Below are 25,293 nucleotides of genomic sequence, written 5' to 3'. Positions count from 1 at the left end.
AACTCTTCCACCAGGTATCGGCTGTATAAACGTCCTCACAGTAATGTCCTGGGGTTGAACCCATTACGCCAACAGTGCATTCTGGTGCTGCGGTTTATCTTAATGCTCAACTTTGGTGATGCCCACTCCCGCCTTGCGGTGCACCTGGGTAGTCCCATCACACCGCTTCTCACAGCCCTGTCATCTCACGCTTCCAGTTCGCTTTGGCGTTGGCTAACTCTCAGAGCGGTGAACCAATGGTCTGTGAAAGGCGGCTCTCCAGCCCCATGGGATGTCCACAGCTGCGCTCTGTGGCCAGCCTGTGCCCGCCCTAGATTCTGGCTGGGCATCTCACATGGCACTGGCTAGGGGGTCACAATGTGCATGTGACTCTGCCCACCCCTCCTGACCCCGCTCATTGGTTCAGTTCTCGCTCTGGGATGTTGAGTGCATGACCAGGTATGATGTACGTGGGGGTAGCTGGGTGTTGTGTGTGTCTGCTGCCGCCAGCCCTGACTTTGCCACTGTTCTTGATGTTCCAGTGGACTAAAGAGGACGGACAGAGAGCCTCCACCTCTGCCGTCCCTAACCTGTTTGTCCCATTGAACACTAACCCTAAAGAGGTCCAAGAGATGAGGAACAAGGTGCGTAACCCCCGTCCCATACAGAGGAGACTTGTGTGCTGGGGGGTGGGGGGCGGGGGGGAAGGCTAAGAGCAGCACCACTCTGTGTGCTGCCGACCTGCAGCTCAGCTGACCGGGGGTGTGGAAGCAGTGGACACTCGGACCCTGGGGGCTCTGGAACTCTCAGCTGCTCAGTCAGTCAGCTAGAACTGGGACCTCTACACCTGCTTTAGCCGGGGCGATGGCTGCGCCTACCTCCTGGGGTGGATTCCAAGAGTCGAGTCGGGGGTGGCTCCTGTCAGGTGTAGGGAACTTCCGCCATCAGTGCAGCACGGCGGAATGCGTGATGGTGAGAGGGGAGGAAAGCTCGAGCCGCCCTGCACCCACCCAGTGCCGTTGGTGGAGTAGCCATGTGGGCCTGCGCCTGCCACAGACAGCTTCTCTCTGCTGTTCATGTGTGTCTCCTCCCGTCCTCAGATCCGAGAGCAGAACTTACAGGACATCAAGACAGCCGGCCCCCAGTCCCAGGTCTTATGTGGTGTGATGATGGACAGGAGCCTCGTCCAGGTGAGCACTCAGAGTGTCGCTGGCCTTAGTGGGTGGTGGCGTTATTGGTTCCTGGTAAGAACTAACAGCCGCTCTCAGGCCTGGGTGCCAACAAGCATGCCAAGGGTGCGGTGGCCCCCCAGCCTCCACCCCTGTAGTGCATGTATGTCATGCATCGCTTACGGGCCTGGCGTCGCCCCATGTTTGATCAGAGTGCGGTTGGTGGGTGCTGGCCCATGTCCGAGTTGCCTGTTTGTAACCGAGAGCTGCTGGGAAGTGTACTCATAACCATAAGAGGCTTATACAGGAGTTCCTGTGAGTGGGCGGCCAACGTGCCCAGGAAGAGCCGCTATCTGTGCAGCCCAGCCCTGTGCTTTAGCCTGCCCTCTGTCACCTGGCTGGCCTGTGTCCTGTGCACGCTCCACCGCTGTCACCTGTGCCATAGCTCCTGCACGCAGTCTGCTATCCTGTCCCATGCTCTGCCTGCGTGTCTCGCAGCTGGAGCGAGTGTGCGCTCACAACTCAGTTTACCATTGCAGGACGCACCCCTCTCTGACTGTACGGAGACTATCGAAGGGCTCGAGCGGACAGAGCAGACCTTTAGTCCCGCTAAACCTCTCTGTTTTAGGAAGGTACTCACTGCCTACCAGTCCACCGGGCCGCTCCCCTGCCCCTGCCCGCCCCACCCCTGCCCGCTCTCTCTGGACTTGGTCTGAGTCACCGAAGGAACTCTATAAACAGCCCTGAGTTCCTCTGGCTGAACTGGGACAGAGGTTCTGTCCTGCCCGGCCTCTCCTCTAGAACATGAGTTCTCTCCATGATGCTCTGCACCCCAGGCTGTTGCTCAGCTAGCCAGTCCTCACTGTAGGGGCCACTCCGGAAGGCCTTGTGCCACCTTGGGCACTCCATGGTTTTGAGTTCCCGGCAATTTGCCGTTTACAACCAGATGCTGGTTTCCACAGCCTGGACAAACCGCTAGCGGTGGCGGTGGCATCTCCCCCACAGGACCACCGCTCACCCCTCACTTGCTGTGTTCTGGCCCATAAACTTGGTGAACAGAAGGCCGGGGTATGACAGACTGGGAGGAGGTACTTCAGCAGAACGGGAAGTACAGCATTGACCGTGTGTCAGCCCTCGTTGGGACATGCGTTTCTTTTTACCTTAGAAAGGAACCCTCTGTGGTGGCGGCCTGACAACACTGAGCCATGCGTGTGGCAATGCTAGAGATGGCAGATGCTCTGTTATGTGTTGTGGGTCTTGTGGTGGTGTGCCGTTGAGTCGGTTCTGATCCATAGAAACCCTGCGTGGGAGCTCACACAGTCTCATTCTCCTCCCTCCGAGGAGCTGGTGACTTCAAACTGCTCACCTTGTGGTTAACGGTTCAATGTATAACCCACTACGTCACCACAATTTACAAAGAAAGACTTCAATGGACCCAGACCTTGTGGATCCGTAGAAGCTGGGGGAACCCCTGGAACAGTGGTCCTGAGATCTTATCTAAAACTTAAACCTGGAATTTCCCTGCAGTCTTCTTAAAACGAATCTCTAGCCGTGGTGTGGCTCTGTAGGATAAGCACTGGACTGCTAACTACAAGGCCAGACCTTGTTAAGACCCACCAGCCACCCTTACAAACCCTACGTTGTTGTTAAGTGCCGTGGACTCAGTTTAGACTCAGAGCGACCCTGTATAGGGTTTCCAAGGCTTTAAAACTTCATAGGAGCAGAAAGCCTTATCTTTCTCCCTCAGAACAGCTGGTGGGCTCAAGCCACAGACCTTGTGGTTCACAGCCCTTTGCTTACCATATGGAGCTCTCATTGGAAACACTATCAGGGTCTCTGTGAGTTGAAGCCAATTCGACAGCCCACCGCCGCAACAGTGTAGCTTGACTAGTGAAGGGTGTGGGCCTTGAGCGGGCGCTCTTTCACGCTCTCTGTGGGGTCAGTTGACAACAGCATCTTGAACGGCCCTGGGGGCAGCAAGTGTCTGTTCCTGGGGAGAATAGTGTATGGCCTGGGAGTCAGCTTCCTGTCACTGGATGGTACATGCGAAACCGTGTGTCTTGTGTGCACGTTATTGTCAGTGACAAAGGAGACTTATTAGACGTACCAGCCCTGCCCTCCAAAAAGGACGCCCTCGATCCTCTGTGGGAAGGATGTTGAAGCCCCTAATCCCTGAATCAGCATTTCTGGTGACCCGATACCACTGGCCCAGATGGAAGTGCACCTTCTCCTGCCCGGCTCCGGCAGAAGCCTGGTGGCCAGGGTCCTGGATATGATGTCCGCTCTCTGCTCAGCATTCTCCAGGCCTCTCTCTGAGGTAGCCCACCTCCAGTGAGATGCTGGTCTCAAGTTAGTGAGGTGCCAGCCTGCTGGCAGGGAGACCCATTCAGCACCACGGGTCCCACGTGGCCCAAATCCCGTCCTGAGAACTTGCTTCCTGCCGCCGTTCCTGGAGGAGCCCTGCAGAACCTGAGGCAGGCGCACATTTACCCCAGTGCCCTGGTTTCCCGCAGAGCCTGTCTGGCGCGGCCTCTTCCTCCGCCTTGGTTAGGACTCTGAGCAGTCGCACTGAGCAGGGTGTTGGTCACATCAGCACCTGCCCGGCCATCCATAATTGGCCTGGTGAGGCACACTGGAGGGGCCCATGCATAGTGTCGGATCTGACCTGGGCAGTGGGTCCAAACGTCGTTTTGTTAGGAATGCCTGGTGGCTCTGATAGTGCAGCCCACGTCCGAGCACCTCTTTGAGCGATAGTCAGGTGTTGTCAGCATCATGTGCCAGAGAGACCCCAGGCCAGATGTGCAGTCTTGTCCCAGCATCCCTCATGCCCACCTAAAGGTGGTTTTGTGTTTGGTGAGCCCAAGGCTCTGGCGGGCTGTGCCTCTCCTTTTACATCACTGCTGGGCCAGGGGAAGACGGTGGTGCTTGCTCAATGCCCAGAGAAGTGACTCCTGTCAGCCCCACCGGGGGAGCTGAAGAACCAGATGTTGGGGGACCAATCACTGGAGTCTTTTTCCAAAGGGCCTCTGCCCTTCTCCTGCACTGGTGGCACCATGGATTCACTGCTGGCTTCCTAACCACAAGGTCGATGGTTTAAACCGACTTCAAGTGCCTTTGCAGGACAAAGGAGATTGTCGGCTTCCACACGGATTACAGTCTTTGTAGAACTCATGTAGCATTGCTCTGGGTCGCAACCGACCTGACTGCAGTGAGTTTGGGGAAGGCTTTCTTGGCGCAGTGGTTAAATGCTTGACTGTTAACCACAAGTTCAGCAGGTGGGACCCCGCAGTCCTGTAGGAGCGAGGCTTCTGTGTCCTGGGGCCAGTTGTGCCCTGGCCTGTGGAGTGCTGTGTGTGAGCTGCACTGCGCTGGACAATGAGTTCTTACCTGAAACTCCAGCTGCTGCATGTCCTAGTGGGTCACGATGTGGATTTCTTTGGGGCTCGACTGGGTGTAGACTGAGTCATCAGAGACCAGGCTGTGACAGGGTCTAGTGAAAACTGTCCCCCTCCGGAAAGGACTCTGCCATTCCGAGAGCGTGTCTGACTGTGTGAACAGCAGTCTGCATCAGGGCTTTGAACTGGTTCCAAACGTTTCACTCATGACTGGCAGGAACAAGGGCAGCATGTGGATTGCAGAGCAACCAAGCATCTTGCAAGCAGTGGTGGCAGCCCGCTACACCATGACCCACATTTGGAGCCATGCTGAACCCGTGAAGTACGCGCTGTGGACCCACCTGACGCTTGCTGGGTACCTAGTATGTGCGTGGCTCAGCATCAGAGTGTAAATTCACAGCCATCTGCCTCCTGTGTATCCCTTCAACCCTTAAACCTGAATTGTCCCCTCAAGTCTTCTTAAAACAGGATCCTAGCTTAGCTCTGTGTGGTGCTGTCGGGTAAGCAGTGGCAGGTTGTCAGTTGATGAGAAGTCTGGTGACCCAGGAGGTGGGACACAGCCGGTGCTCATGTCCGCCCACACTGCCTCAACCAGGGCAGAAATGTGCGTGCACGTGTCTCTTCAGAGCCTCGCTGGGGAATCGCTGGAGCCACCAGGACCACCTAAGGGAGTGCCGACTCTTCACCCTGTCACCCCATAGCACCCCCCAACACCTCCAGAGAACAGCCACTCCATCCATGTCCATTTCATGCCCGCTGCTACCTGTGCTGGGAGCCCTAAGCCCTGGAAAACATCACAACCACGACAAGCACTTTACTGACTTTGAAATTAGATGAACTTAAAGGAGCTCTGGTAGCATAGTGGTTAAGAATTGGGCTGCTAATCTCACGGTTGGCAGTTCGAAACTACCAGCTGTTCTGTGGGAGAAAGATAAAGCTTTCTGTTCCCGTAAAGATTTATAGCCTCGGAAACCCTGTACAGGGTCACTATGAGTTGGAACCAACGCCACGGTACTTAACAACAAACATTTCTCTCAAAACTCATCATCTTTTCACTGTATTGGCTGTGAATCCGAGGATTCTGAACGATTGCTCAAAATGCCACAGGTTTCTAGAGCAACTGTGGGTAGGAGGGGCTTGTCCAGGCTCCAGAGCTGAAGGGCAGCGGGGTTCCACGTCCTCCTCCGGGAGCCTGGGCTGCTTCTGCACAAGTCGCCTGTGGACCTTGGGGCAAGCCAGTTGGAAAGGAGTCCCGCCCGCACCTGCCAGTGGAGCGGCCCCAGTGGTCCCTTTGTGGGGAAGCTCAGCCTGCGGCTTCCCTAGCTCTGGGGGTTTGGGCCTTTCCTGGGCTTGTTTGTAGAGGTGCTTGTGGGGTGACAGGCACATGCGTGAGCGCTGCCCATCTGGGTGTTACCTGCTGTACTGTGCTTGCTGGCGGTTTCATTGACACACTCCGTTTTCCCAGCCCCTTAGACACACACGTTTGGGGATACTTGGTCACCTGTAATGCTTTGGGGTGACATTCTAAACCCATAGAGAAGTGAAACTTGTCTATAAGCACCTCCTCCAACCCCTGCCTCTCCTGCCCCCCAGATGAGTCGGCTTGCTCAATGTTATGGAGATGGTGGGCTTTGAGAGAGGCAATGTCCTGTCCCCCTGGCGAGTCCAGCTGGGCCGTGTCTGCACACACACAACTCCCCCCCACACACACACAGCATTTGGGTGTCTTGGCTTTTTGCCCGATGGGCTGGTGGTAGCTGGCTTTCTCCTGTTGTGTTGATTCACACTTTAGCCTGAGCGCACGCGGTCCCCTGCCCCAATACCCGTGTTGCCCATGGAGGGGTCAGGTCCTGGGTGCGGGGCTCCCAGCAGACCCCACGTGTCCTGTCGTCCACAGGGGGAACTGGTGACGGCCTCCAAGGCCATCATTGAGAAGGAGTACCAGCCACACGTGATTGTGAGCACCACAGGCCCCAACCCCTTCACCACGCTCACCGACCGAGAGCTGGAGGAGTACCGTCGCGAGGTGGAGCGGAAGCAGAGGGGCTCAGGAGGTGAGGGCCAGGCCCCTTCTCTCCCATACGTTGTTGCACACACATTTCCCGCTTGTGCAGAATTACAAGGTCAAGCACACGCAGGATGGCTGGTTAGACAGGACACACCCTCGAGGGCACTGGAAATTGGAGCCTGCACCCCCAAACCTCTCTCTGCCCCCTGCGCTGTGGTGGGATATGTCTGGACTGCCCCAGACACAGCCTCTGGTTGGTGTCTGTAGTCCTTAGGGCATGGGAGGTGCCAGTGTAAGCACTCTGGTTGCTGGGACGATTTTGGTGGGTGCCAGTGTGGGCCCTCTGCAGACTCAGCCGTTAGCATCCTGGGTCCCTGGGCTCAGGTCCTTAGGAAACTTCGCCACAGGACCAAGTACAATTGCCTTGCACAGAGGGTGTGCAGTGCAGGGCACAGGCAGGGTGGGTAACCCATGGAGGGAGAGCCTGCTAGGACAGCAAGACGAACCGGGGTGAGGGTTGGTACCACGCCACCCTGTGGAAAGCAGCAGCATAGGAATAGACATGACCTTTATAGCCTTTGTTGGTTCATTTCTTCTGAGATTCAGCTCAGACCTCCTGGGGGCATTGAGGGAAAGGGAGGAGGGTGATGGGGCCAGGTCGGTGTGGTATGGTCACCCCGTTACCCAGAGCACAGTGCTCACAGCCTCTGCCCTCTCCCCTCTTCAACATCAATGCCTGCAGAGGACCTGGAGGAGACACGAGAACAGAAAGAGAAGAGCCCCCCAGAGCCCCCTGCTGCACCCCAGACACCCCCTAGCACCCCTGTCAAGCTGGAGGAAGGTGAGTGTGTGGGCAGAGCACGGGCCTGTTTGTCTTGCATGACTTCCCTTAGCGCCAGTAAAGACGTGTGCCCATCAGTTGTGCTGGGTGATTAGAGACCAGCGGTGACGGGGGTGGGCATCCTCAGGGACTGGCCCCTCCGTCTTCTGTCTGTGTTGGACCATCTGTCTGTGACGTGGTGTGGTCGGTGCGTCTTGTCCCTTCCTGGTCTGTGTGGAAGCCCCGTGGCTCCGCTCTTCCCTCTGTAACGATGGCCGTGACTGAATGCATAGACTCTCTCCTTGTGCTTTCTCTTCTTGTGACTGCGCTACAAACAGGAGGCGGATGTGCTAAAGAGTACCTGTTCCCATAGTAAGTACCGCCGCCCGCCGCCCCTGCACTGCCTGACCGGGGCTCCCTGTGCTTGCCTCAGCCTCCCGCTTCTCTGTCGTTAACTCAGTTTCGTTTTCTGTTGACTTCTAGCAAAAGTAAAGGACTCCCTCCCCCCTTTTTTTTTTGACCATCCCTCCTTATCTCCGGGTGGCCTTCTGAGGATCTGGGTTCCCTGTATCGTGCACCTTCCTGAGCTCTACTCAGGGAACCCTAGCTCAGAAGCTTGGGGTGGGGGGATGGGGGTCACTATCCTGTTCTCCCTCAGGGCTTCTCCTGACGACTTGGTGGGATTCAGTTCCACTCTGAACAAGGTTCAGACAGGTCGAGTTTGCCACCAGGTGCTGGGGGACTGGATTGTTGGGTTGTTTGACCTGAGGCACAAGAGTGACATTTGGTCAAAGCCAAACAGCCCCCTGAGCACCCCAAGTGGCCTCTGCCCTGGTGCTAACCACAGCATGCTTCGCAGAGTGGATTCTAACCTTTTCTTGGCTCTCTGAGGGAAGGGGGTCTAGTGGGGGTGGGTGAGTGGCCCCAGGAACACGATCCCAGTCTCATCACACCCAGCACTGGGGCTTGGAGACCAGTGCCCTCTGGGGCCACTCCTAACCCTTGCAGTTGGAGCCCTCAGCATAGCTCTATGGGTTCCCTTGATTGTGAAGTACTGACCGACAGGTATTGACAGACAGGTCAGCCATTAAAAGGAAAAGTCTGCAGAGCTGGTCTCCTCCAGGCCCAGGTGGGAATGTGGGAGCTCTTCCTGATCAGTTCCCCCTTGGCTCACCTGTGTGGCCATGTCCTAATTGGAAGAGACTTGTGCCCCATCTCTGCCCCTGTTTATAGGTCTTCTGTCTTTCCTCATACTTGTCTAGCTCAGGCGCTGCGTTTGTGCGCCCGGGTCTTAGCCTGTAGCTTACCTACTGGCTGTCAGGGGGGTGGGGGTGGGGGGGTTGGAGAGACCCAGGGCAGTGGCCCACGTTATACAAGAAACTTCTCTCTCCAGGTTCAGTGCAGAAGGTTGTATGTCAGAGTTTATTGCGGTGAACTCAGGCCTGAGGCCAGCAGTCCATGAGTAGCATAGCTCCAGCAGACAGTGCTTACTGTCCTCATTCTTGTCTTGGTATAAAGATGGTCTCTGGCCCCTGTGATGTGGGGGTGGCACACTTTAACCCCGCCTCTTTCGCCCCCCCACCCCAGAAGTGCCACAGGAGCAGACAGCGGGAGATGACAGCGATGCGGCCACCTTCAAGCCGACTCTCCCTGACCTCTCCCCCGACGAGCCTTCAGAAGCGCTTGGCTTCCCGACATCAGACAAGGAGGAGAACGAGGGTCCCAGGGAAGCCCCCGGCCCTCAGAGCCCCACCAGGTCCCCCACGGCAAGCAGCCCTGAGCCGGCCCCAGGCCAGGTGACTGAAGAGGCCCCCTCCCCAGCTGCTGAGGAGGGGGCTGCCGTGGACCCTGGCAGTGATGGGTCTCCGGGCAAGTCCCCTTCCAAAAAGAAGAAGAAATTCCGTACCCCTTCCTTCCTGAAGAAGAGCAAGAAGAAGAGCGATTCTTGAAGGCCCCCCCACTCCATAACACTGTCATGTCTGAAGCTGCCCAGCCCCAGAACCCCTAATTGTGTCTTGTGCTGTCTTCTTTTGTTATGGAATGCAAAAAGCCAGCCCCCACTCCCACCCCTGTAGCTCAGCCCACCTCCGACGGTGCTGACCTAGGTGTGCACAGCAGCCTGCTCCAGATCCTGCCCTGCGTGGCAGCTTCCGGAGGCTTCACCCCCGCTCTCCTTCCTGTCTGCTAGGCTCCCAGCCACCTCAGGCAGGTATCTCAGTCACCCAGTCTGACGGGCATCCTGCTGGCATCACAGGCTCCTGGAGCTGACTCAGAGACAGCCTCAGCTGCCCAGCCAGGCTGCTTGAAGAGGGGCTGGGCTAGAAATCTCTCCACAGACAGGACTGTCCCATACGTGCAGGGTCTGACAGACCCTCGGCCAGAAAGATTCAGGAACGCATAGTGTCTTACGGGGCCCTAGATTCGTGTCACAGGACAGAGAATAGTCCTTTCTAGAATTTTCTTTTAGCAGATCTGCACCCCCGTCTCCATTCTGACTGTGAACCTGGGCCACATTTTGCTTTAGTTCAGGCCCCAGAGCACCTCTCACCCGTTTTCCTAGAGACGTGTCTGAAGCTCTTCTCACTAACACAGCCTGGATCTGATCACAGCCCACTCAGGTTGGCCCTTGGGCCCACCCCCCTCTCCTATCAGCCCCTATGGAGCCTTGGCGGTGAGCGCTCCCAGACCTCAGACCCTAGGAGGAGGAGAAGGAGGGAACCAGACAGGCCCACCTGCAGGGAGGCAAGGTGTCTGGTCCCGGCTCGGACAGGCCTGGGCTGGCTGCATGGCGCTAATGCTTGGAGCTTCATCACTAACCCTGCAGGGCCCGCCGCCTGATGAGCTGCTCTCCCTTCTCGCCACTATGTCTCCCTCCACCCCCTCCACGGTGGTCACTCTTCCTGTCAGCAGACTCTTCGTCCCCTCCCCCTCCCACATATGCAATGATCTCCTGTCACTTTTGTATCTTTCAATTGTGTGACCTTATGAACTATAGTTGCATATATGGTCACAGACGGGAGGACAGATTGTCCATCTGTCCTTCATTGTCACATTGTTTTACTCACAAATAAACTTCTCTAAGCAGATTCCTTGTCTAAACCTGGGCAGCAATTTTAATGTTTTCTTCAGTTAGTTGTTGCTGGTAAGTACTGTTGAATCAGTTGTGGGTTACCCGAGTAGAAGCTGGTAGGCTTGAACTGTCAACCTCGTGGTTAGGGCCTCTAGGGAAGGTTGTGTCTTGTCTCCTGAAAAGTCCTCCAAAGATTTCGGTCTTGAAGAGATGTTTTCTCTTTGAATTTAGAGACCCCTGCTAGTAAGCCTGGTTGCCCCCCAGCTGAGACCCCGGGAAGGCAAATGCCATCTGATCAGCCTGTGCCCCCATTCCATGGGGGTTTTAACAGTGGGGGGGCTCCAGTGAGGGCAGCCCACAGGGGGGTGGGGCTGCAGCTGAGCTGCACAGAGAAGAAACAAAGGTAGAAAATAGCTGCTTTATTGGGCCCAATAGGAGTGTGCTTTCATTACAAAACGGACAAGAGTCCTCATCTACGGTACAAGTGATGGGACAGGGCAGCCAGGATGCCCCCAGCGGTGGGGGTAGCCAGGCAGGTCCAGCTACTGATCCTTGGGGGGCGCGGGCCTCAGGCTGCGCAGGAGCAGGAAGGGCAGCAGGAAGAGGCCGGCACACGTGGTGAAGCAGACCTGGACCCCAGCCAGCCAGTACACTGTGGAGACAGCGCAGCCTCAGTGCCCACTGCCGGGGACCCTGCTGACTGAGTGGAGCCCACGCAGTGTGATTGTACTCACCCGAGGCGGCCACGATGGGCCCCACTGCCCGGGCCAGGGCGCCCAGGCTCCGCAACGTGCCCATGATGATGCCTTTCTGCCCCACTGAGCCTGTGGACACCAGGTATGTCAGGTGCCAGCCATCCCTGCCAGCTCCGCCCGCACCCACTGTCAGGGAGGGGCCTCACCGTAGCCAGAGACCATGGACGACAGGCAGGGCACCACAACAGCAGCCGCTGGGGGACAGAGGGAAGGGGGAACAGGTGAGGGTGGCCGGGAGATGGCCACCAATCCCCAGGGTATCCCCATCTCTCGCCCCACCTCCCAGCCCCATGGGCCCAGTCACCAAAAGAGTAGAGCAGCATCCCCAGGCCTAGGACGGGCAGCGAGCGCCCCCAGCCGATCAAGAGGAAAGCCGGTACCAGAAGCAGGATGGCCTGGGGACACAGCAGGTCTCAGCCCTGGCACTGCCCACACCCCCGCCCCCGCCTCTGGGAGCCCCCAATACCCATACCCGCTTCACTGCTGCGAGCTCACTGCCGGGGCGGATGCGCCGGCCATAAGCACCCTGAATGGTAGCCATGGTGATACCAATGAAGAAGAACATCTTCCCCTGCTGCAGGCTTTGGGGAGATCGGGGGGCACTGTGAGCGGGCCTGCCAGGGCCAGGGGACACGAACCACTGCCCCGTTGACCCCCAAGGGGTTCCCAAGGGCTCTGCATGGTGGCTGCCCCCACCTGCTGAACTGGAAGCGCTGGTGGGTGAGGAAGCTCAGGGTGTACTCGAGGCCGGAGAAGAGGAAGAGATAGAGGAAGTAGACCAAGCCTAGGCGGTGCAGGTCAGGGAGCCCTAGGGGACAGGTGGGGAGAATGGGGGATCCGAGGCAGCCCACCAACCCGAAGAAGTAGACGGGGTTGGGGAGACAGTGGGGCTGTCAATGGGGACCTGGGGTGGGAAGTGCCTAGGTTGGAGACACCGGGCACCCAGGAGCTTGGAGGGCTAGGGGCTCACTGTCTTGGGCGGGTGGATCCTGGCCACGGGCCACGGCTGAGAAGCGGAACAGGGCCAGAGGGCTGAGCAGGTCCACAGCGGCTCGAAAGCCCGGGGTGACGGAGGATGCCTGGAGGGTATGAGACCCTAGAGCCCTGTCTGGTGGGAGACTGGCTCCCTGCTCTCTGAGCCCCTGGACCTTCCGGCCAGCCCTGGGATCCATGGGGGCCAACCTACCCGCCGCTCTGCGGGCAGTGTCTCTGGCAGGAAGCAGAAGATGAAGAGGAGGTCTGAGGTGGCGAAGAGCAGAGCCAGCCAGGGTGCCGTGTCTACAGGCAGCATGGCGCCCAGCAAGGGGCCCAGTGTGAAGCCCAGCGAGAAGGCTACCCCGAGGACAGCCTGTGGGAGCAGGGTCTCAGTGCACGAGCCTTACCTGGAGGCCTCAGCCCCTTGGCACCATACCAGGAGCGCCAGCTAGCCATCGGCCCCCTGGTGTGCCTGCTCACTTACCATGCCTCGGCTACGGGCCTCCGGGGAACCCAGGTCAGCGACAATGGCCGTGGAAAGACTGACATTCCCCTTGCTGATTCCCCCAATCACCCTGGATGCCAGGAAGGCGGCGAAGCTCCGAGAGGCAGCCCATACAGCATAGGAGATGACTAGACCCACCTGTCAGCCAGGTGGTGACAAGGGACAGGTGAGGTCACCTGAGGCAGGGGGCCCAGAGTGGGGCAGAGAGAACCCGGGCAATGACTCCACCCCGCTCCAGCCACTGCTCTGCACATTCGAGGGCCACTTGTTTCCAGGGCATCCCAGGGTTTAGCCATAGGAGCCAGCATCGTTTGCACACCGCGGAGGTGACGGGTCACTGCAGTCTCCTCCCCTAGCCTGGACTGGCTGCACGCAGGGTCATACCAAGGACAGCAGCATCACCGGGCGCCTCCCTAGGCGGTCTGAGGCAGCGCCTGCGAGGGGGGCAGACAGGAACTGCAAGGCGGAGAAGCCGGAGCCCACCAGACCTGAAAGAAGGGAGGGGGCGGTCACGTTCTGGCCACTGGGGATGGAGGACAGGCATAGAGACCAGCAGACGCGCCCAGAGCAGGACCTGGGGGCAAGGACCTGAGGTCCACGATGCCAGGACTCCAAGATCCCATTCGGGGTCAGGCCGTACCTCCAAACAGAACGTTGTTGTAGCGCTTCTCGGCGGGCACACCGATGGCGGCAGCAAACCAGTCCACCCCGCGCTGCCACGAGCCATAGAGGGGGTCCTGGGGACACAGGGCACGTGATGGGGATGCGCGCGGGCAGTCGCTGATTGACAGGGGTGCAGCGGGCGGAGCGCACCTGGGCACGGCCGTGGGCCTCCAGCAAGCCGGGCAGCAGTGGCAGCAGCAGTGTGAAGGCCAGCAGGTCCAGCAGGAGGCCCAGGAAGACCACCGAGAGCACGCGGCGCTCAGACGCAGGCTGCGGGCGGATCGGGGGCCGTGGCGTGCAGCCTTCGCCCGCGCCCAGTCCCATGGTACCGGCCTGCTGCGGGTGTGGGAACACGTGAGGGCACCCGCTGGACCCTCCCGACCCGACCCGCAGGGTACTACTGTCCGCCTTGCAGCCGGGTGCGGGGACCGTCCGTGAGGAGACCCTGGGCCGCCCCCTGCCCTGGATCGGGGGCCCTGAGTCGCCCTCCCGACCCGGTGTGAGAACCCTGCCCACACAGGACTTGGGGATCCTGGGCCGCTCTCTGCCCGGGCACAAGGCCCCTGAGCTGTCCACCCGACTGGGCTCGGGGACCCTGGCTGCTCCCTGCCCGGGCTCGGGAACCGCACCAGCAGGATGGAAGGAAACTTGCGTTGCGCAAGTAAACGGCCGGCTCAGCGGTCACGGGGCCGGGAAGGGGCATTCAGCCCGCAGCGTCCTCCACGGCCCGGCCCCAACGGGGAAACTGAGGCTGGGTTGGGGACCCCGCCCACACGCGTCCAACTCAGCTCCGTGTCCCCACCGGAGTGGCGGCCCAGCGCCGAGTAACCCCTCCCTTCCTCCTCGCGCGCCCTCGCTGGTCGGCCTCGGCACCCCCGCCCCACCTCTGCGGCCGCGCGCTCGGGCAGACAGACAAACAGATGCGGAACAGTCCGCCAAGCACCCGGGGCGGGGCGATGGCCATGCCCTGACCACGCCCAGACCCGGAAACTGAGGCCGCGACTGGCACCTCCTCTTCCGGCGGCGGTCTGGGCTGAGTTCGCCTGTTAATCCGGTAGGTACCCCGTGGTGGTCTTGTCTCTGTCTCCGACCCTTTTCTGCAGCGCCACATTGTTCCTCCGGGAACCTCTGGGGGCTCAGTGCCCCGCTGTATGTGTGGACTTCCGAAACCTCCATCCCGGCCTGGGGACAGGCAGCACGTCCACCAATGTAGCCTTCAACTGCGGGTGGGGGACCCGCCTGTCCCCTCTCCTTCCCCATCCCCCTTGCCTGCAGCACCAAAATACGAGGAGACTTCAAAAAATTCATGGTAAAATTAAATGAAAAGAATACCATTTTCCCATGTAAACTATCACATAATTCACAATAAAACATTTAAGAAAAAAAAAAAAGTGAATCGACCTAGATGGAGGATATGTCAAACACAATACCTTCTTGAATGTAAAATTGATGTCTGTAAACCTTTACTCAATTAACAATAAAAAGTAAAAAAAAAACAACAAAAAAACACAATTTTTCCGGGGACTTTTTTGAACCCCCTGTACAGGTGAGAGGCTTTATCGTCTGCCTGTCTGGAGGCTGGGAGTCTGCTCCTCCCTTCTGGCTGTTGGCCATTGTTGGCGTTCCTGAGCCTGGTGGGACTGTGGGGTGAGGTGTTGAGCCGCTTTTTCAGGAGAAAGATGAGGCTGTCTGCACCTATAAACCCGGTGGAACAGTTTACTCTGCCCTGTGGGGTCGCCATGAATTCGAGCTGATTCGATCACGGCACGTTCGGCTTCTGGGTTGCTCTTGTACATGCCTGGTGTGGCAGTCCTGGTGTGGTGCTGTGGGTTAATGCGCTGGACCTCAAGGTCGGTTTGAACTGTAAGGTTGTCTGTTCAAGCTCACCAGTCATTCCTTGGAAGCCCTGTTCAGCGTCACCATTGCAGCCACTCCTTGGAAGCCCTGTTCAGGGTCGCCATGGCAGCTACTCCTTGGAACCCCTATACAGGGTGACTACTTTGGAACCGACGGCTAGACATTGCCCCAGCCATGACTGTATTATAAAATTCTGGAGGGATTTCATCCCACCCTATTCCTGGTGACCTCATTTGACTTAACTGATAAAAGAAAACTCCTCTTTCCAGATAGGATGGCATTCACAGGGACAGGGAGTGAGGACACCAACATGTGTTTGGGGAGATGAAATTCAACTCAGTAGGAATGCAGTGGGGGCTGGACTGCATCTTCTGTCTTGTGCTCCGTGTGCAGCCCTGGGACAGATGGTAAGCAGGAAGAACAAAGAACAGACAGAAGGCAGACACAGCTGGTCCCCATGCCAAGCTCATCCATGGCTTTCCCGTCTTGGATTTGAATTTTTTTACTGAAGATGCTGGTGCTCACAGCAAGGGTTCCCTGAATCTGCCCAGGACTCAAGAGTAGCTGGTCAGTCTGGGCACTCAACATGCCAGTGCTTAGTGTCCACCATTCACGCTCCCCTCCCACCTTCTGATACTCTTGCACATTTCTTAGGACGACCCTAACCAGGAACCCTTGGAAGATGACTGGGAAGTGGGGTTCTGCCTCCAGACTGGTTGGTACCCCAGTCCACCACTTACCCCATTGCAGCCCATGCTTACCTGTCAGAGACCAGTGCAGATTCATGCTGTCTGTCCTAACCTTAGCCTGCAGTCTAGGAGGGGAAAGGTCGACAGTTCAGCCCACCTAGCAGTGCGTCAGAGGACAGAGTAAGGTCAAGATTAGCCAGGAGCCTGAAGGAGTTCAGCCTTCAAAGGTGCAACTATTGCCAATAGCAAAGGAGAGTGAAGGAAATCAGACACTGAAAAGGTAGTCCAGAGTCCTAATGACCACAAGAAACTCCGTAACTCAGACCAGAGAAGCTGGTGCTCTGAAAGGAATCACAGTAGAAGGTTCTAGAAATAGTATGGGGAGGGGGATTAGAGTGGGCTGTGGAACACAATTCAAATCCAAGGCAGGAGAGAAGGGCAAATGGAAACAGGAAACAGGGAGGCGGTAGGGAGTGATGTTTCATTACGGGGCTTGCACTAATTATGGGTGAGCAGTTGAACAGAAAACTAATTGCTCCCCAAAGTACACAGTCAAATAGGTAAAATAACAATTATATCTGTATTTTGAAAAAAAAATCTTATGGAATAGTTCCAAACTTGACACATGGGGTTTTCTTGTAAATTATAAACCAACAACAAAATCAGCAAGTTTTTCTTTTGCTTAATGATGTAACTATTTCCATCGAGTTTGTTTCGACCCCAGTCCTGCACCATCCTCAGACATTGCCATGTGTGAGCCCACTGTCAATGAAAGTTCTTTTCATTGACCCTCCACTTTACCAAGCATGATGGCCTTCTCTAGGGACTGGTCCCTCCTGACATGTCCAAAGTACATGTCAGCTTCTAAGGAGCATTCTGGCTGTACTTCTTTCAAGATAGATTTGTTTGTTCTTCATGCAAGCTATGGTGATTTCAATATTCTTCTCCAACCCCATACTTAATCCAAAGACATCAGCTCTTCAGCCTTCCTTAATTCATTGTCTAGCTTCAAGTGCTTGGGGCAAGCACACCTTAGTCCTCAAAATGACATCTTTGCTCTTGAACACTTGAAAGAGGTCTCATGCAGCACATCTGTCCAGTGCAGTCCATCCTTTGATTACTCGATGCAACGTCTTCCGTGGGTGGATTATGGAACCGCGAACGACGAAATTCTTGGCAGCTTTGATTTCTCCATTTATCATGTCTTCCTCTGATCCTCATGCTGTTTTCGTCATAGAAATTCAGCTTCCTGAATTGTTTGCTCAGCATAGACTGAGTAAATAGTGAAGGAACAGATCGCTGACACACCGTTCCTAATGATAAACAACACAGTACTCTCTTGTTTGAACAACTGCCTCTTGGTCTATTTGCCTGAGCACAATTGTTCTATAATTTCCATTCTTTGCAATGTTACCCATAACTTATTATAACCCACATTCAAATGCCTTTGTATATGGTTAGAAACCAGGTGAACTCTTTCTGGTATTCTCTGCTGTCAGCCTGTGGCTCTACCTGATGCTAGCAGTATTCTCACTCACGTTCCAGCCTCTTCTGAATCTGGCTTGAGTTTCTGACAACCACTTTTAAGAAACTCTACTTGCATGTGATATTAACGATGTCTCATCATTTCCATATTCTGTTGGAGCACCTTTTTTCCCCAAATGGACACAAATACACAACTTTTGTTGCTGTAACAGTTTATGAGATAATGCCCCCTAGAGGCTAGGGTCCCTCCTTCAGCCACTCTGTACGATGGTCCTTCTCTTCCAGCCCAGTCATTACCCTCCCCACAAGGGCCCTGGAACTATGAGGCAGGCAGGCTCCCATGTCCCCCAGGCTCATAGCTCATTCCTGGAACAAGGTTCACCTTCCAGGAAATGAGCAGACCACCTCAGCCTCATGCGATCACCCAGGCTCATCTCCCGTTCTTGACCCACATCCGGGAGGGAACAGAGTCCCAAGATAATGTTTACCTGCTTCACTTCTGTAACTGCTTGATTATATGCTCATACATCCTTCCCCGCCATATGTCTGAACCAACCAATCCCAGGTAGCCCCGTGAAGATGTTGGCCCCCGCTAACCAATCCCAAATGAACTCATGTATGCACCCTATTCCCTGTAAAATATCCTCACAGGGAAAATGGGCCTCAGCCTCTGGATATGAATCTGCTGAGCCACATGCTAGCACAATATAACCTTTGTTACAACCCACATGGCATTGGCACCTCCTTCAGAGTGACTACGGTAACACTTAGATCTGTCCAGTGACAGCTGTCACCAAGAACAGGGCACACACGGGCATTGTGAATGCTTTACTCACAGAACGTGGCTCAGAGGGTGGGTTGCACCCCAGGCAGAGAGCAGTCCCCTGTGTCCTGGAAGACCCTCCTTAGCCTTGAGCTGGGCTAGTATTGCCCACAGCAGTCCCTCTCCCAGGCTGGGGTACAGGGTCACAACCTGGCATTTGGGGACTGGCCATTGGGTCTAGTGGTTCTGAGACAAGCCTGTGAGGGGACGGGGTACCCTAAGGGCCACATTGTTGAGATAGCAGAGGAGACTGTGGTTGGAGCCTGGGTCTAAGGCTACCAGGGGCTAGTCCAGGATGGGCACGGCCAGCGCTGCCGAGGCAGGTCCCCCCAGAGCGCAGCACAGAGCTCCCTAGCCCTGCCCCTGCACGGCCGCCCAGCAAGGACAGTGGTGACAACCCAATGAGTAGGCAGATGTCCTTCCCAGTTCAAGTGGAGCAGGGACGGTCCACGCACTGCCAGTCATCCAACCCGGTCAGTTCCCATCCCCTAGCCCCACCTCATCCAGCACCCTGGTATCCAGTGAAGATTAGAAGGCCCCAGGCCCAAATGTCGAAGTTAACAGAGACAGGTTCATCAGACGGCTGTGGGGGGCTGCCCCTTGGGCTGAGGCAGGGCCATGTGGCTCGCATACGGCACCACCTCGTCACCTCTGGAACTTCCTCCTCTTCAGAGCCTTCCACTCGCCCTCCTGTGTGGCCAGGCTGTTGAAGAGCTGCTTCACTTTCCGTTTCCGTTCTGCGTCCCTGGAGGCCCAGCGCCGAGACCGGAAGGGTTAGTGTGTGGACCCTCTCCAGCCGGAAGCCCAGCAGCCCCGCCCCTGCCGACCCGCATGCGCACTCACCGCTCCATGGTCTCGGACAGCTGCATCCGCGCCAGGAACTGGTTGTCCTTGCGGATCTCACGCACGGCGCCTTTGAACTCGCGCTTGTGCTTGTGGATCAGCCGCCGGCGCTCCTGCTCCTCCTTCGTACTGCCCTGCTTCCGGCCAAACTCCAGGCTGTGGGAAAGCCGGCCCCAGGGTCAGGGTGCCCGGAGGGGGATCAGGAGGGGAGCCCCTCCCAGCTACTCACACTTTGACCAGCCTCGGGGTGAAGAGCTTCAGGGGGACGGGTTTGCTCTTCTCACAGACCAGCGGCCGCCATCGCTGCTCCTGGCTCTGCAACTTGTTCACAAGGCGCTGACCCAGCTCCTAAGTGTGAGGGGCACACGTGATGACCGGGCCCCCCCACCGGGGCAGAGACCCCCGTAGGCAGAGCCTCCTTCCTCCCACAGCTCTTGCACCACTTCCTGTTTAACCACTGGGTCTCCAGCAGCCTGGTTTCCTAATGGGCTCTGGCCAGCCTTGCCCCAGGGGCTCCATTTGCACTGACTGTCCCAGTGTGGCTCCTTTCTGGCAGCCCACACGGACCCTGCAGGCTGGGAGAGGTGACATGGCTGGGGAACGATGGCCCGTCAGCCTCTGCACAGCCTCCTATTCAAGAGGCGACTGTTTTCCTTCATCCCAGTAGCACGACGGCAAAGCTCACTGTCCAAGTTCCACTGCCCATCCACGTCAAGCACTCTGCAGAGGCGGGCCTCCGGTTTCCCCTCAGGGACAGGGGGCTCACCTGGAGCTCCTGAGGGAGGCCGAGGTCCAGGTGTTCGGCCAGCACCGTCCGCAGGGGTTGTACGATGTGGTGGAAGGCGGGCAGGGAGCCATACAGCTGCACACAGCGCTCCACCAGGGCCAAACACACGGCCAAGCAGGAGAGCCTGAGGTGGGGTGAGAAGGCCAGGCTGTTCCCTCCCGGCTCTCAACCACGCACAGGAACCCGGGGACCACCGGGCTGGGGGCCGGGGGCCAGACTGCAGCTCAGCCCGCAGCACCTGGCCTGAAAGGAATTGGCACCTTGTGTCCCCAGCCTGGAGGGTAACATTATTTCCAGTTCCAGAAGTTTGTGAAAACCTGGAACTGAGAGGATCGTTCTCAAAACTTTGTGAAGCCCACTTGTAACGCGTAATTTTGGAAATCTGTCCCCTTGTCTCACCCTGGAAAGAATGGCTGTTCCTCCACAGAGTGGCTCTCAGCCCAGTAGGAATCAAAGGGTCTCAGGCCCCCTGAGCTAGCATCAGGGAGACTGCCAGCAGCAAGCCACAGTGCATCCCGGCTGGCTCCTGCCTCTCAAGCCACATGGCCTCACCTGACGTGGTTGGTCTCTGTCTCCGTCTGGCCTTTCAGTCCGTTTGCCCAGTGCAGGGGGAGGCTTCTCCTCTGCCATGTGGCCACGTCCTCTCTGTTAGAGACCAGGAGCAGTTCCGAGCCCTTCCCGAGAGCTCTGAAAGGGTGCACCAGGGCGTAACCTGAACAGGGACGGGGCCGTGAATGCTGGCTCTCCAGCGTTTCCAGTTTCCATGTTGTAACAGACATGGGTTCGGTACTGTGTCCTGGGGCTGCGCTAGGAACACCACAGGCTGATTTTATAGGGTCCCAGCCAGGCTAGGCACTGGCTGTACCTGCTGAGTGAGCCCCAGTCCCGCAGGTGAAGGTGGACAGGGAAGCCGTGCTGTGGGGCAGGACAGAGGTCTGGCCTCCCCTGCAGCCCCACAGGGAACTTGCAACATCTAAACGAGGCGAGGAGGCCACCTGTACCCCAGGTGCCTCTAATCCACCACCTGACTACACGCTCGTCCCCACCCGCCCAGCACTCCATGACCCAACACCAGGGGGCACCCAGTGCCTATGGGACAGGTACAGTCTGGGGTGGGGGTGAGAAACCCACAGGAACAGAGACCACCCACTCTGCGGGGAAGGAGAGGCTGCGGGGAGTCAGGAGGAAGCCCGCTCCTCCCCAAGCCGCCAATGCCGTAAACCCTCTGGAAAGCAGTGCCGTCACTGGAGACACAAGAGCCACAGATAGAACTTGAAAATGTTCTTGTGGGCACATTGTTAAACAGAGCGAAGAGAGGCTGATCAATCTTAATGAACACACTTCATTTCAAGTAACAAACAGCTTCACCATGTAGTCAAAGTGAAAAAATGATTGAGGTGAAGTACACGGAAACTTCAAAAAGTTCATGGTAGGTTGGAAATGCAAAGGGAGACGTTTTGTAACAAGGAAGGGAGTGATTAATTCTCCAGGATAGGAGCAGAGGTCTCTGGGACCATCAACCGAGAAGAGCAGGGAGCGGGACCCTACCCAGAAAGACAGAGATGCCTGAGATAGAGACAGAGATGATGACGTGGAGTGATGAAGCGGCTGGGGACTTTGGACCCAGAGAAGGAAAGGGACTGTGGGCCGAAAACTGGGGGGAGGAAGGGGAAGTGTAGGGGGCGGATTTCTAGGATATACCCTTTGGTTGGTTGATGATGCATGGAGGGGATTGGAACCATGGCAGTGAGATGATATACGATGGAATGAATGTAAAACTAAAGTTCTCCCATGTAAACTATCATATAATTCATAATAAAACATTAAAAAAAAAAAGTTCAAAGTAAAATGAAATATAAAGCTAATGGAGTTTTTCCATGAAAAATCTGAAGCCCCCTGGTGAATATCTCTGTCCTGAGTCTAGGAGGCATCTAGGGTGTAAAGTCTTGGGACTGGCCACAGTGTCCACGTGTCTATTGGCTGTGGTCCTGGACAGCAGAGATATGACCCCAACGTTTCCAAAAGTGGGTGTCTGCACATATCCACATAGGGCTAAGAGAGGTTACTCGGGATGGAGCCTTGCTGGCACAGTGGTGAAAGTGCTCAGCTGCTGCAGTCTGTGGTTCAAACCCACCAGCTGCACCACCGCACCCTGTCTCACAGGGACTCTAGGAGTCTCACTCAAGTCAGTGGCAACCGGTGTTTGGGAGTCTGGACGGTGAAGCTTGAGATTTGCCCGCAGCTCCACACGTGCCACGGCGGCTGTGGTTAGTCTAAGAAGTCGGCTGCGTTTGCCAAAGTTCCCGTGGCAAACTCACCCAGCGTCGGTCTGTTGGGAGCTGCGATGTGGAGGATCCCGAGCAGGAAGTTAATGAGCTCGGGCACGAACCTCTGGGACAGAGACACATACTCCAGGAAGAGGCAGCACACGAACAGCCCCTTGATCACGTCCTGCAGCGATAGCACGGGGCACTGCGGGTGGACGAGAGGAGCGTCTGCAGCGGGCACACAGGCTGCCCACTCCCGGCTGAGACCCCAAAGCTGACTGGACGCCTTCGGTGCTCGCCTCAAAGGCTGTGTACTCCAGACCCCCCACCCCCCAGCACAATCTCCATATACCCCAACAGGCCCCACCTGGGGCTGAGCAGGTGTCTGCCGCCCACCCCACCGCTGCTAGTGCCTGACCTTGGTGAGCAGCTGGCTCATGCACACCAGTGCAGGGGTCACCACCGGGTGCCAGAAGTCAGAGGTGGGAAACAGCAGCCCCACGATCTTCAGATAAATGAGCTGGAGGCGGAAGAGGAAGCAAATGATGCCGCCCTGAAAGAGGGCCCAACAGCAGGGCGCCCTGCACCCCAATACACGAGTGCACATGCAGGGCCAGGCTCTCGGTGGGGGCTTTCTCCAGTGGAGCCATAACTGGAAGCATGCCATTGTGGCACCCCCCATGGGCCCTGAGTGAGGGAGGACGGGGGTCATCTAGTGGCCTGAGGTCCTTTCAGCCTCACCTCTGCTCAGGCCTGTGAGCAGCAGGAAGAAACCATCCCTTCCCTCCTCTGGGACAGGCACAACCCACAGCCGGCACTGGCCCTCGGACGGCTCCCCAGCCCTGCAGGGTCTTAGAACCTGGCCCTGAACACCAGGGCCTGGTTACTTCTGTCCACCACACTTGGGAAACATGGCACATGCCAGGAGCCGACCACAGACCTACTGGGGCCTCCTCCTGACCATCGACTGCGGAGGGAGGGTGCAAGTGAGGCTCAGGAAGCACACTGTCCCCCACACCTCAGAGCACGAGGGCAGACCCGCAACAAGTACCCACTGCCCCAAGGCCTTTGGGCTGCACAAGTCAGAAAGCGAGCAGCGACTCAGCACAGTGAGCGTGGGCTACGAATCCTCATCTGTTCACAGACCAGAAAGGAGGCTCAGATGACTGAGCAGCCCCCCTGTGGAGCCCAGCCTACAGCCCACTGCTCACCACGTCCAGGCCTGGGAAGGTGGCACGGCCCTTGGCCTCCAGCTTCTCCTCCATGTCGTGCATGGCGTCGCGGAGAACGAACCTCATGGTGTCGCACGCAGACTCAGGAAACAGCTGGCAGAGTTTATACAGCTGCCTGTCATAGAAACCGTCAGGAGCAGTCTCCAGATCCATCCCCCATGGCCTGGAACTGGGCCATAGGAACACCATAACCGGGGCAGCGCCATCCCTGCCTCTAGGAACCAGGGTCTAGTACCACCTGCCAGGCGCTGCCCCCAGTGACCCTCCCACCCAGGGCTGGGAATCCATCGCCCCTCCCAGTGGGAATGCTGCCCCCAGGACAGGAGTCAGGGTGCTCTGGGCTCCTGATTTTTCTAAGCTGCTGCGCCGTGACGTTCAGAAGGCCGCCCCCATGCAGTGGAGGGGCACATGCCGTGGAGGGACCTGCCTCCCCACGCCACTCTCCTGCACCCACACGTGACCCCCTCTGGTTCCACTGAGGTGTGGATCTGGGGACTGTTTCCTGGGGCAAGTACCGCTGCTATCTGCTACCTCCTGAACCCCAACTCAGGAAGCAAAAGTAAACCAGCCACCAAACACTGCAAACAGAGCTGAGGACACGGCTGTTTTCTAGCTGGTGTTCTGGGGTTTTATAATAACTCTTAGTTTCCCCCTCTGTGATCACCACACGTGATCAGCTCCGCGTGGCTACTACCACCAAGGTTGCCACAGTGCCCCCACTACGGGCCTTCAGCACACAGCACGCATTTATGGCGCTAAGTTGGGCAAAAGAGCACTGGTGGTGCTGTGGGTTAAGCACTGGGCTGCGGACTGCAAGGTTGGTGGTTCAAACTCACCAGCCACTCAAGGACAAAGATGTCCAACATGGCCCCACCTCCAGACAGCCATCACTGTCACTTACACAATCAACTTGTCGATCACCCCGAGGTCGGGCGGGTCATCCGCAGCCAAATCCCCAATGTAGTCCAAGAGGAAACCAAACAGTTTCTGTGGAAATGAGAACCAGGAAGTGGAGTGAGGTGGAGAGCGCTACGTCTAGTCTGCTGACGGGTGTCTTTGACGCCCGGCACCCTTACCCACGGAAAAACCAAACACTGCCCTGTCTGGTACCATCCACACAATGTTAACTGTGTCTGTGTCCATCCTCCTAGCCCCGGCAGGCCAGCTCATGAGGGGGAGTCCTCATTCCCAGTGACTCGCCACCCTGCACTTACCGTGATGCCCTGCTCTAGAAATACAGAGCAAGAAGAACATTACTGATGACCCCAAACCCACCGCACAGCCAGTCTGCCCTGGCACGGGGCACACATGGATTTCTGCTGCTACCAGGCTGGCGCTGTGGGGGCAGCTGTGATGTGGAGGGGACAGGTCAGCCCACCCAGCAGAGGCTCACAGATCAAGTCTGTGGAGGGACCGATGGCTGCTGTGAACAGAGAGCCGTCAGCAGCCACTGTCCTCGGCGAGGAGCCCTCTGTCGGTGAGGAGAGAAGTGCGCCGTGGTACCACACAGCCTCTCGGGACCCAGCAGTACTCTGAACGCTAGCTGATGGCAGACTTGATGGAGATATCTGTGTAGCTCCTACTCGTTCCTGCTTACTCTAACCTCAGGAGGGCTGGGGTGGCACTGGGGGCTAATGTGTCTGACTGACTGCAAAGCCGTTTGAATGGCAACGTCGGTGGTTCAAGCTCATCAGCTGTTCTTTGGAAACCCTATGCAGGGTCACTATAGGTCGGAATCAATTTGATGGCACTTAACAACAACAACAAATCTAACCTCACAGCGATTCGTAGGTATTCTCTACTGCTCACGTTACGTCACGGGGACCCCGGGTAGTCTCTACTGCTCACGTTACGTCATGGGGACCCCGGGTATTCTCTACTGCTCACGTTATCTCACGGGGACCCCGGGTATTCTCTACTGCTCACGTTACACGTCACGGGGACCCCGGGTATTCTCTACTGCTCACGTTA

General features: G+C 57.0%; 3 protein-coding genes across 4 annotated transcripts in view; 1 reads left to right on the top strand and 2 right to left on the bottom strand.

The window, feature by feature from the left end:
* Positions 1-9,320, top strand: part of ADD1 (adducin 1 (alpha)) — a 32,913-nt gene extending 23,593 nt beyond the window's left edge. For both annotated transcript variants that reach the window (XM_006875314.1, XM_006875313.1), the window contains exons 10-14: positions 522-623; positions 1,080-1,169; positions 6,441-6,597; positions 7,294-7,392; positions 8,959-9,320. In XM_006875314.1, the coding sequence (XP_006875376.1) occupies positions 522-623; positions 1,080-1,169; positions 6,441-6,597; positions 7,294-7,392; positions 8,959-9,320 (810 nt within the window). The remainder of the gene's footprint in view (positions 1-521; positions 624-1,079; positions 1,170-6,440; positions 6,598-7,293; positions 7,393-8,958) is intronic.
* A 1,663-nt stretch (positions 9,321-10,983) lies between these two features.
* On the bottom strand, positions 10,984-13,663 carry MFSD10 (major facilitator superfamily domain containing 10). The gene is made up of 12 exons (XM_006875331.1): positions 13,490-13,663; positions 13,317-13,413; positions 13,061-13,164; positions 12,656-12,814; positions 12,383-12,544; positions 12,167-12,275; positions 11,893-12,004; positions 11,669-11,777; positions 11,501-11,591; positions 11,343-11,390; positions 11,176-11,265; positions 10,984-11,093 (listed from the first exon to the last, which is right to left on the bottom strand). Exons 1-12 carry the CDS (start codon positions 13,661-13,663, stop codon positions 10,984-10,986), a joined length of 1,365 nt encoding a protein of 454 aa, XP_006875393.1.
* A 5,175-nt stretch (positions 13,664-18,838) lies between these two features.
* The window catches only part of NOP14 (NOP14 nucleolar protein), an 18,905-nt gene continuing 12,450 nt past the window's right edge, over positions 18,839-25,293 (bottom strand). The window contains exons 10-18 of the mRNA XM_006875312.1: positions 24,224-24,309; positions 23,302-23,437; positions 22,509-22,610; positions 22,142-22,295; positions 20,376-20,535; positions 19,803-19,947; positions 19,266-19,384; positions 19,037-19,192; positions 18,839-18,938 (exon numbers count right to left, since the gene is read on the bottom strand). Coding sequence (XP_006875374.1) covers positions 18,839-18,938; positions 19,037-19,192; positions 19,266-19,384; positions 19,803-19,947; positions 20,376-20,535; positions 22,142-22,295; positions 22,509-22,610; positions 23,302-23,437; positions 24,224-24,309 — 1,158 coding nt within the window. The remainder of the gene's footprint in view (positions 18,939-19,036; positions 19,193-19,265; positions 19,385-19,802; positions 19,948-20,375; positions 20,536-22,141; positions 22,296-22,508; positions 22,611-23,301; positions 23,438-24,223; positions 24,310-25,293) is intronic.

Source organism: Chrysochloris asiatica, unplaced genomic scaffold (genome assembly GCF_000296735.1).
Source record: "Chrysochloris asiatica unplaced genomic scaffold, ChrAsi1.0 scaffold00319, whole genome shotgun sequence".
NCBI lineage: Eukaryota > Metazoa > Chordata > Mammalia > Afrosoricida > Chrysochloridae > Chrysochloris > Chrysochloris asiatica.
This window is presented reverse-complemented; position numbering and strand designations above follow the sequence as displayed.